Source organism: Dipodomys spectabilis, unplaced genomic scaffold (assembly GCF_019054845.1).
Source record: "Dipodomys spectabilis isolate Male_0828 unplaced genomic scaffold, ASM1905484v1 ptg000375l, whole genome shotgun sequence".
NCBI lineage: Eukaryota > Metazoa > Chordata > Mammalia > Rodentia > Heteromyidae > Dipodomys > Dipodomys spectabilis.
Window position 1 is genome coordinate 524,730 of NW_024871052.1, and position 12,002 is coordinate 536,731.

Consider the following 12,002-nt stretch of genomic DNA (forward strand, 5'->3'; position numbering starts at 1 on the left):
AGGCTGGCTTTGAACTGCAATCCTCTGATCTCAGTCTCCTGAGTAGCTAGGATGACAGGTGTGAGCTACCAGTGCTCATCTGAGCTCTTATCTCCAATTAACCACCAGAAAATGGAAGTGGCAAGTAGCTCAAGTGGTAGAGGACTCACCTTGAGCTGAAGAGCTGAGGGTCGGTGCCCAGGCACAGAGTTCAAGCCCTACCACTGACCAAAAACAAAAAACAAAAAAACCCAAAGAAACAAACAGAGAACACTAAGACATACACTACTTTAGGAAAATGAAGGCACATATACCTTTCTGGCAATTTTAACTTTTTATTTTGGCAGTACTAGGGTTTGAACTCAGGACCTCATGCTGATGAGGCAGGTACTGTACCATCTGAGTTACACATAAACTCTAGCCCTTTTTTTGCTTTAGCTGTTTTTCAGGTAAGGTTTTATGTTTCTACACAAGCACGGCCTCAGACCTTAATCCTCCTTCATGTATCCTTTTTGTAGCTAGGATTACAGGATGCAATACCATGCCTGCCTGCCTCTGGCAATTTTAACATTAAAAATTTCACAACTACTAATTGCATATGTAAATACATCTAAGTTACAGAAAGTAAGCAACACTAAGAATGCCTTAAGACTTATAATTATCTAAGAGCTATCTAAGAGCTGGACCATAGTTAGCTAGCTCTAATGACACAAATGTATTTAGAGGTTAAAATCATAGTTCGAAAGGCAGGATCTGCGGGTGGCTCATGCCTGTAATCTTAGCTACTCAGGAGGCTGAGATCTGAGGATCACGGTTCAAAGCCAGCCAGGGCAGGAAAGTCCATGAGACTCTGGTCTCCAATAAACCACCAGCAAACCAGAAGTGGCGCTGTGGCTCAAGTGGTAGAGCGCTCGCCTTGAGCTGAAGAGCTGAGGGACGGCGCCCAGGCCCCGAGTTCAAGCGATAGATAGATAGATAGATGGATGGATGGATGGATGGATGGATGGATGGATGGATGGATGGATGGATGGATGGATGGATGGATGGATGGATGGATGGATGGATGGATGGATGGATGGATGGATGGATGGATGGATGGATGGATGGATGGATGGATGGATGGATGGATGGATGGATGGATGGATGGATGGATGGATGGATGGATGGATGGATGGCGGGGGGAGGGAGGGAGGAGATAGGTAGGATCCAGGTGGAAGTCAAGGATGTGATTAGCTTTCTTTTTCTTTTTTTCTTTCTTTTTTTTTTTTTTTGGGTCCGGTCGTGGGGCCTAAACTCTGGGCCTGGGCACTGTCCCTCAGCTCTTCAGCTCAAGGCTAGCACTCTACCACTTGAGCCACAGCGCCACTTCTGGCTTTTTTCTTATGTGGTGCTGAGGAATCGAACCCAGGGCCTTGAGCATGCAAGGCAAGTGCTCTACCACTGAGCCACCTTCCCAGCCCCCTAGTAAGTTTTTCTTGGTCAGTATCTTACACTGGTTCTAACCTCTACAGAGATAAGCCAATAGCTCAGCAGACATGTAGGACATGAATATAAACTAGGGATATTTTTCAGCTGCTGTCTCTGGGTAAAATTTCTACTAAAATAAAACCACAAGAAACCCAGATTAGGGACTAACACCTGTAATCCTAGCTACTCAGGAGGGTGAGATCTGGAGGACTGTAGTTTAAAGTCAAGTCCTGGCAGAAAAGTCTGAGAGATTCTATCTATCTCCAACAAACCAGCAAAAAGATAGGCTGGAGGCCCGGCTTAAGTGACAAGGCACCAGCTGAGTAAACAAACTGAGCAAGTGTGAAGCCTTGAGTTCAAACCTCAATATTGGTTTAAAAAACAACAACAACAAAACAATAACAACTTACTTTTAATGAAAAATTGGGCAAGTCTAGGACACAGCCTCAATATTTGAATAAGCAAGTTGAAATTTGAGCCACACTGGATTGTACTGGCTTTGATGGTCAGATAGCAGTGAGTAAGTTAAATGTTAAGAGGAAACAGCCAGATTTTGGTGGCTCACACCTTTAATCCTAGCTGCTGAGGAGACAGGGATCTGAGTACTGCCATTCAGAACCAGCCAGGAAGACAAATTCTCAAAGCTCTTGTTTCCAATTAACTAGCAAAAAGGTGGAACTGAACATGTGGCCGAGTGGCAGAGCATCAGCCCTGAGCAGAAAAGAGAGACAGCTCAAGGCCCTGAGTTCAAGCCTCAATACCTACACACACATATACATACACACTTTCTCCTGAGACATACATAACCAAAATGGTACATCTACTAGAAGTAATAAATAACACAAAAAACAGCCCTGTGTGCTGTTGTTCATGCTCAGGAAGTTGAGACCTGAGGATCAGAGTTCATAGCCAGCCCTGTGAGACTCTTATCTCCAATTAACCACCAAAAAGCTGAAAGTGGATCTGGTGTTAAGACTGCTAGCCTTGAGCAAACCAGCTCAAGGCCATGACAGCACCCAGGCCATGAGTTCAAGCCCCAGAAGTGGCACAAAAAAACAACAAATACACAAACACAAACAATACTGGATAGAAAACAAGACGTCAGGCATGATGATGCCTGCTTGTAATTCCAACAACTTAGAAGGCTAAGACTGGAAGGATCTCATTTAGGACAAAAGTTTGCAAAACTTCATCTCAACAACAAAGTTGGCTGTTGCAATGGGTTCCTATAATCCCAGTATAGGTAAAAAGATTGTGGTCCAAGGCCAGCCTTGAGCAAAAAAACAAAAACTACCTAAAGCAAAAAAGCAAAAAGTAGAGTGCCTGGTTACAAAGTATAAGGCTCTGTATTCAAATCCTAGGGAAAAGAAAAAAGCAAAACAAAATAACTTTTAACTTTGAAGAGAGCAGTCGGTCTCCCCTGCATCATACAGTACAGGATTACAAACTGCTACACAAAGAAAGTAAGAGTCTGCTTACCTGGTGAATTATTATCTTTGTCTTCATCCAACAGCCCATTGCAGTACATGGCATGCTGCTCGATCTTTGAACGTGGGAAGCTGCGGTCACACAGTGGGCAGGACACTTGGTTATTAGATGTGAAGGCAGAAGCAGGTGTCTTCTTCTTAGCATTGTCCCTGTTATCAACCTGAGCAACATGGGAAGTGGCTATTTTAGCTTAGAAAGTATCTTTACCCCCAGAACTGCAGGAGGCTCCACTTCATATTTCAATTATTTCTAAAGAGACAACACCAATGAGTCAAACTCAGAACCAGGGAAAAGAAGCTTCTTATAGGTAATATTTGGTCAAGACTTTCCAACTACAGTAGACCGTTGGTATCTGTGGGCCTCTGTCCCAAGGAGAACACTACAGAAGACAAACGGTGCGTGCTCAGTGCTCAGAGTTCAGTGCTGCACTGTGGATTCATTTTCCCATAACACTGCCCAGCTTCTGTTGAAGACACTGGCACCCTTCAACAAATCTAACGTTTTCACTTTATCACCTAAATTAAGCACAATAACCTTTGCCTTGCTTTTTGAGACCATGTCCTTAATTTCACAAAATTAAGGGAGGAAATACTTAGCAGGTCACACAACAATTTAAACAGCAGACAAAAATACAAGACTGGATGAGAGCATCTCCACATCCATGGAGCTATATAATGCACTCACTAACACTCAGAATTAATGTGTTTTTATTTCTCAAATTTGAATTTTTTTATATATATATATATATATATATATGCATGCATGCATGCATGCATGTACTACATGACTGGTGGTACTGGAATTTGAACTTACAGCTTTGTGCTTGGCTAAACAGATGCTCTACCACCTGAGCCACCTTCTATCTAGACTTTTTGTTGTTGTTGTTGTTGGTCATGGGGCTTGTACTCTGGGCCTGGGCGCTGTCCCTCAGCTCTTCAGCTTAAGGCTGGCGCTCTACCACTTGAGCCACGCGCCACTTCCAGGTTTTTTTTCCTGCTTATGTGGTACTGAGGAATCGAACCCAGGGCCCCATGCATGCAAGGCAAGCACTCTACCACTGAGCCACCTTCCCAGCCCCCGCTCTACCACTTGAGCCACAGCGCCACTTCTGGTTTTCTGATGGTTTATTGGAGATAAGAGTCTCACAGACTTTCCTGCCCTGGCTGGCTTTGAACCATGATCCTCAGATCTCAGCCTCCTGAGTAGCTAGGATTTACAGGCGTGAGCCACCGGTGCCCAGCCAGATCTTTCTTATTTATTTTGGGGACAAGGTCTTGATTTTATGCCTTTTGCTGCTTCCCAAGTAGTTGGGATGAGAGGTATGTGCCACCGTACCTAGCTACTGGTTGAGATGGAAATCTCATGAACTTTTTGACTATAGCACTTTCAAGCCTCAATCCTCCTAAGTGGTTTGGATCACAAGTGGGAACCACTGGCACTTGGCCTTATTGATTGATTGATTTTTTTTTTACTGCACTTGACCAAAACTGCATGTGACAATCTACAAATAAGGTGAGCTTTCAATGTATACTAAACACTACACATTACTCACTTATCCAAAGCCTGACAAGGGTACTGACATATCCTTTTCCACATGAGAAAAGTCTGATCCCAAATAGGAAGGCAATTTGCACCAAGTCACAAGTAAGTGGCAGGTTGATATTCAAACCAAGGACTATCTGGTTCCAAAACCCGAGAGCACTGACCTCTCCACACTGCAGGGATGAGTCTCATTGAGTGAGTGTGTTTGTACTAATTTCACACTTTGGGTAGCAGCAGTATCATTTCTTTAGGGGGAGTGGGGTGGGGGAGGGGGACTTGAACTCAGGGCCTAGGCACTGTCCCTGCACTTCTTTTACTCGAGGCTACCATTCTACCACTTGAGTCACACCTCCACTTCTGGCTTTTTGTTGGTTAATTACAGGTCAGAGTCTCATGGGCTTTCCTACCCAGGCTGGCTTCGAACTCCAATCCTCATCTTGGGTTCCTGAATAGCAAGGATGACAGTGTGCACCACCAGTGCCCAACAGCAGCAGCATCTTAAAAGGCACTTTCATGATTCTAAGCAAAATAAACCCCAAGATAGACACAAAAGAGGTTTTATCTTTTTTGCTGTTGTTTTAAAAGTACTTATAATGTACTAAGTGATTTTTTTTTGTTTCTTCTGTACGTTCTTCCCTCATGTTATAACCCATTTTCACTGTATTTGATTCCAGTGCCCTGAATCTTGTATATACATTTTTCTAATTTGAGGAGGGAAGGAGAAATAACAAAATGCTGAAGTAAGGTATACAGGTTGACCCATTGAAACAATGAGATGTACAAGACACTATGCTGAAAATGAACTTTACAACTTGGGGCGGGGAGGAAGAGAGAAGTTGGGGAGGTGGAGAGGGAAGGGATGGTTAGGGAAAAAGCAATGGAGGAGGTAACAATGGGAATGTACTCATGACCTTACTCATGTAACTGTAACCCCTCTGTACAGTATTTTTACAATAAAAAAATATTTTTAAAAAAAGACACTTTCAGTCTCACAATAAAATTCAGATTAGTGAGATTTTAAGTCATAAGAAATTTAAAAACAAAAGGGCTTGTAGTCAGAATAAGTACAAGTAGGATTTAAGATAAGTTTGTGTTTGGACCAAAGATATAACCTCTTGGGCTTTATTTGTGACTTTTTGGATTGAAAGAGGAAACAAGACCCAAATATTGAAAGATCCAAAGAAAAGTCATTAGTTAAGACAATCAATTCTCCAAAGCCACGCTTAAATCTTTTCTCTTGCTCCTCTCAGCGAGGTTTCAGTCATCGTTTTTCCTGTGTCTCTCGCAGAGGAATCTTATGTCACTTGTCGGGGTCAGTCAGAGCCGAGAGCTCCACAGCGATGGGTTCAGCGGCGTGTGGGAGCTCTGCAGCGCCACTGCGAGCACGTGCTTTAAAGGGCAGTGCGTCCTACCCAACCACTGCGGAGCCACTCTGCTTTCACTCAGCGCAAGGAGCACTTGTGCTATCATCACCGCACCTGACTACAGAGGGAAAGAAGTCCTCTCTGGTACAAGGACAAACAGGTGAACTTCTCTGTTAATTAGGAATATTGTTTTGTTTGTTGTTTTGATAGGTTTAGGTCATCCCTAAAAATCTACTGAGCCAGCAGAGATGGAAAGAGGCCATCTAAATAAATTCGGAGGCCAGGTGCACACCAGTAGCTCATGCCTGTAATCCTAGCTATCCAGAAGGCTGAGGTCTAATGACTGCACTTCAAAGCCAGCCCAGGCAGGAAAAGTCTAACTGACTCTTACCTCCAATGAACCACAAATAGCTGGAAGTATACTTAAGCTGTGGCTCCATTGGTAGTGAAATAGCTTTGAGCAGCAAAACTCAGAGACAGTGTGACCAAGCCCTGAGTTCAAGCCCCTGGACTGGCATAAAACAAAACAAACAAACAAATACCAAGTCAATTTCTACAACTGCCAGAAAATATTCCATTTTTAACACAATTGCCTTTTGCTAAAAAGTCACAAGAGGAAGATGAGAAAGGAACTGGCAATAGCTGAGCTCTTGTCCTGTACCAAGCTCTGCTAAATGTTTTCCATATATATATCCCTTACAAGAACCTATAGTAGGGGCTGGGAAGGTGGCTCAGTGGTAGAGTGCTTGCCTCGCATGCATGAGGCCCTGGGTTCGATTCTTCAGCACCACATAAGCAGAAAAAGCTGGAAGTGGCACTGTGGCTTCAGTGGTACAGCACTCGCCTTGAGCTGAAGAGCAGAGGGACAGCGCTCAGGCCCAGAGTTCAGGCCCCATGACTGGCAAAAAAAAAAAGAACCTATAGTAGAGCTATCACCAGCTCTAGAAAGTAACCTGCTGATCCAAAAGTTAATAAGCTTCTAATCCAGGCCTGCTTCACATTAAAACTTGGAAGTTTGAGGTGCTACTACTATTCTAAGCTTAGTCACCAAGATTCTCACATATCCAGGTTCATCTGTTCATAACCAGAGAATGATATGATTCTGCAGTGTGGTTATACTGCAGTATCTCTGAATTCCTTTACTGTTTTTTTTCAAGTGGTACTAGTGATGAACACAAAGCCTCATGCTGACAGGTGCTCTACCATGTGAGCCAGTCCTAGCCCTGTCTTAACTTCTAAGAGTACTTCAGGATATCCACAGATATCTGCAAACAGAACCAGTGAAAAGAGGATACGCAGTATGAGGAAGCCAACAAATTTGATGTGGAGTAGTGCAGACAAGTACATTATAAATTCTAAACAGGACTCAGGTTCTTTGACCCAAACAAAGAACCCAAGCCTTTGTAGTCATAGATAGCTAGGAAATCAACCTTGATGAACTAAATGGCTTGTAGGGATTCTTCTTTGTGTAAGGATGACTGTGATAACAATATCGGTTCCCCTATTCCCATTTGTGTGAGATTAGACATTTTGGGGGTAGTATAGCCGTAGGCCACTCCAATCCCATTTTGACAGGATGTCAAAATGAACAAGTTTTGGTGTGAAGCACCTATGTCCATCTTCCCAACCACCACTGGCATTAGGAGTCTTTTTTTTTTTTTTTTAATTTTTTTTGGGGATCTGGTCACGGGGCCTGAACTCTGGGTCTGGTCACTGTCCCTCAGCTCTTCAGCTCAAGGCTAGCACTCTACCATTTGAGCCATAGCGCCACTTCCAGCTTTTTCTGCTTATGTGGTGCTGAGGAATCAAACCCAGGACCTCAGGCATGCAAGACAAGCGCTCTACCACTGAGCCACCTTCCCAGCCCCACACTAGGCCCACAACTGCCCCCCACCAAAAAAACCTACATCAAGGGCTGGTGGCTGAAATCTGAGGATTGAGCTTCAAAGTCAATCTAAGCAAAAAAGCTTGCAAGATTCCATCTCCAAAATAATCTGCAAAAAATCTGGAAGTGGAGGTGTGGCTCAAGTGGTAGAGAACCAGCTGTGAATAAACAAGCTAAACAAGAGGATGAGGCCCTTAGTTCAAGCTCTGATTCAGGTATATGCATTCTTTTGTACACATAAACACACACACACCTTAAAGTATAAAAAGGAATCAGAATTAAGTCTCCGTTAAGGTACTTAGGATAAGAAAGTAAATATGGCCAGTGCTGGTGGCTCATGCCAGTAATCCTAGCTACTCAAGAGGCTGAGATCTGAGGATCCCAGTTCAAAGCCAGCCTGGGCAGGAAAGTCCATGAGACTCTTACCTCCAATAACCTACTCAGACAAAAGCCAAAAGTGGAACTATGGCTCAAGTGGTAGAGAATTAGCTCAGGGACAGAGCCTAGACCCTGAGTTCAAGCCCCAAGACAGGCAAAAAAATAAAAAATAAAATACTTCCCTTATTTGCAATAACTAGTATAAGTCTAGGATAACCTTACCAGACAAGCAGAAAAGGTCAAAAGCTAAATACATATGACCATATAAGATGATGTTAAGGGACTGAGAATGTGGCTCAGTGGTAGTATGCTTGCCTTGGGTGCATGAGGCCCTGGGTTTGATTCCTCAGCAGAGGAAACAGAAAAAGCCAGAAGTGGTGCTGTGCTTCAAGTGGTAGAGCACTAGCCCTAAGCAAAAAAAAAAAAAAAAAAAAACAAGCAGCTCAGGGACAGTGCCCAGACCCTGAGTTCAAGCCCCAGAACCAGCAAAAAAAAAAAAAGATGTTAAGGGAAATGAACCCCAAGATAGGGACACGAGTGGTTTTTTCTTTGTTACTGTTGTTTTTAATGTACTATGTGATATTTTTTTGTTTCTTTGTATGTTCTTCCCTCATGGTATAACCCCTGTTGTCACTGTATTTGATTCTGGTACCCTGCATCTTGTATATACATTGTTCTAATTGGGGGAGGGGAAGAGAAATAATAAAATGCTGAAATAAGGATATAGGTTGACCCACTGCAACAATGAGATGTATAAGACACTATGTTGAAAATGAACTTTACAACTTGGTGGGGGAGGGGGAAGGAGTTGGGGTGGAGAAGGAAGGGATAGTAGGGGGAAAAACAAAGGAGGGGGTAACAATGTTCCATAGGAAATGTATTCATTACCTTACTCATGTAACTATAACCCCTCTGTACAGTATCTTTACAATTAAAAAAAAATTACATAGAAGAAGAAGAGGGGGAGGAAGAGGAAGAGGAGGAGGAAAGTAAATACAAATACAAAATCTTTATTTCAAAAAAGAAAATGTGTTCAGTTCCCAAGCTGCTTTACATGACAATAGATTAAAGACAAAAGTTTAAATTCTTGGAAGTGGCGCTGTGGCTCAAGTGGTAGATCGCTCACCTTGAGCTGAAGAGCTGAGGGACAGCGCCCAGGCCCAGAGTTCAAGCCCCTTGACCAACCAAAAAAAAAAAAAGTTTAAATTCTTTGTAAAAGGATTTTGTAATTTGTTTCGTCAGACTCAACAGGAAAACAGATACTGAGAAGCAGCTTGTGTTAGCCTCTGAGTGCTAGCTTTATAGATATATACCACTAGACTCAGTTCCACACTGAGTCTTAATTCAGAAGTATGAATTTCAGCTGGAGGCATGGCTCTATTGGTACAGCACCTCCCAGAAGGCAGTCCTGAGTTCAAATCCCAATATTACACATACAAAAAAAGCATAAATTTCTACCAATCAGTTTTATGACTATCACCAGATATGTGAAATGAGCTAGGAAAGATAACGTGATTCACTTATTTTGTCTTTGTATTTCTAATAACATTTAGAAATGAAGGCTAAAGAATATGAGGATTTTTTTTTAAGATTGTTCATGCCCTATAACTTTAAAGACATTTGTCTTTATGTTCAAATTCTAGTTCTATCAGTAAGCAGTAGAAATTACTAAAAAGTACTCAAACATCCTAAGCCTCAAGCTTCCTCATCTGTACCAGAAACGTAATAAAAGTGCAAAAGAAACAGTAAGGGGAAAAGACTTTTTTTTTTGGTCAGTTGTGGGGCTTGAATTCTGGGCCTAGTCACTTTCCCTGCACTCTTCAGCTCAAGGTGAGCGCTGTACTGCTTGAGCCACAGCACCACTTCCGGTTTTCTAGTGGTTTATTGGTGGTTGGAATCTCATGGAGTTTCTTGCCCGGGCTGGCTTTGAACCATGATCCTCAGCTCTCAGCCTCCTGAGTAGCTAGGATTATAGGCGTGAGCCACTGGTACCCAGCTTTTTTGGCCTTTTTTTGTGTGCCAGATCTAGGGCTTTAACTCAAGGCCTAGGCATGGTCCCTGAACTTTTGTAGGTCTAGCACTTTACCACTTAAACCACAGCTCTACTTTTGGATTTTTGGTGGTTAACTGGAGATAAGCCTTACAGACTTTCCTGCCTGGGCTAGACTTGAACCTTGATCCTCAGATATCAGCCTATTAAGTTAACTAGCATTACAGATATGAGCCACCAGTATCCAGCTTGAAATAATCTTAATAAAAATTTCTCTAAATAAATGTGTCAAAAAATTAAAAACCTATGCCACCTAAATCTTTTCCTCCAAGGTTAACATTTTTTTAAAAGAGAAAACAACTGAAATAAATGACTTAAGAAAAATTATAGAGAAGAATTTCACCTCCTCATCTCTCGTTCTTACTGCATCCGGGGTCTCTCTGCTACTTGGAAATGCTTCTTTCTCAAGGTCAAGAGTTTCAGGGGAACTTAGCTGTGTCTCTGTAATTTAAATAACATTAATTTAATTTTGGGTTTTTGTAGTTATGAAATACACAAAGAAAAATGAAACCATGTCATTTGCAGAAAAATTAGAGGACATCATATTGAACAAGACAAACCAAACTCAAAAAACAATGTATCATATGTTTTCACTCACACGTGGAAGACAGACATATTCACAGACATGTGCTCAGATAGATAGATAGATAATTAGATAGACACACACACAATTACTTATATGAGTAAATACAGAACAAGAGTGTAATTAAGAGACTACCTAGGAGGAGAAGAGAATGAGGGAAAAAGATAAAGAATGAGTAAGTTTGAAGCTCACTGCAAGCATATATGAAAAAACAGCATTCTGAAGTCTGTTGAAGATGAGAAATTTGTCTCAGAAGGCAAATCCTGTAAGTTTGACAGTACTTATTATACCTCTAATGGCATTTGTATGCTTTACAAATACAATGTGCAAGATTCTAAATAGCTTCTAACTCATTAAAGAATACATTTCTAGAATTAATTGTATTTTAATACATCACAATTTCTTGGAAAGTGGATACACACACACACACACACACACACACACACACACACACACAGATTTTATCCCCTTGATAGGAAAGCACATAAGCCTCAAAATCTTCTTTGCAAGTTAATATCAGGCATAGCATCACCAGACAGTCTGTTCAAATATAAGAGCACTCACTACCTGGACTACTGTACAATAATAAAAGTCATATACTAGGCCCTGTGTGAATGACTGAAATGTCCAACTATAAAGACAACTTAAAGAGATACTAATGCCTCAGAAGTAAACAGTGCTAGCACAAGGCACAACAAGGACATAATATGGTCATATTCTGCTTCTTTAACAAAGTAACCCTAAAAGATAGCCTCGCCTGGTACCAGTGGCTCAATCCGAAGTAATCCTAACTACTCAGGAGACTGAGATCTGAGGATCATAGTTCAAAGCCAGCCCAGGCAAGAAAGTTCATAAGACTTTATCTCCAATTAACCACAAAAAGCCAGAAATGGAGCTGTGGTTCAAGTGGTAATCACTAGCTAGCCTTAGGAACAGTGCCAGGCCCTCAGTTCAAGCCCCAGGCCCAACCAAAAAAAGCCTAGTTGGTGTTTGTTTTGTTTTGTCAGTCATGGGGCTTGAACTCTGGGCCTGGGCGCCATCCCTCAGCTCTTAAGCTCAAGGCAAGTGCTCTACCACTTGAGCCACAGCGCCACTTGCGGTTTTCTGGTAGTTTACTGGAGGTAAGAATCTCATGGACTTTCTTGCCTGGGCCGGCTTTGAACTGGGATCCTCAGATCTCAGCCTTCTGAGTAGCTGGGATGACAAGCATGAGCCACTGGTGCCCAGCTAGCCTAAGTTTTTAGTATAAAATCCCTGAAACTGTAA

The 12,002-nt window shown here is 42.2% G+C and overlaps 1 protein-coding gene across 3 annotated transcripts in view; it reads right to left on the reverse strand.

Annotated features, from left to right (window-relative positions):
• The window catches only part of Uimc1 (ubiquitin interaction motif containing 1), an 84,949-nt gene that overhangs the window by 35,649 nt on the left and 37,298 nt on the right, over positions 1 to 12,002 (reverse strand). For 2 of the 3 annotated variants that reach the window (XM_042667093.1, XM_042667091.1), the window contains 2 exons: positions 10,497 to 10,594; positions 2,926 to 3,094 (listed from right to left, as the gene is read on the reverse strand). In XM_042667093.1, coding sequence (XP_042523027.1) covers positions 2,926 to 3,094; positions 10,497 to 10,594 — 267 coding nt within the window. The remainder of the gene's footprint in view (positions 1 to 2,925; positions 3,095 to 10,496; positions 10,595 to 12,002) is intronic. The other variant, XM_042667092.1, reaches the window with a different exon arrangement.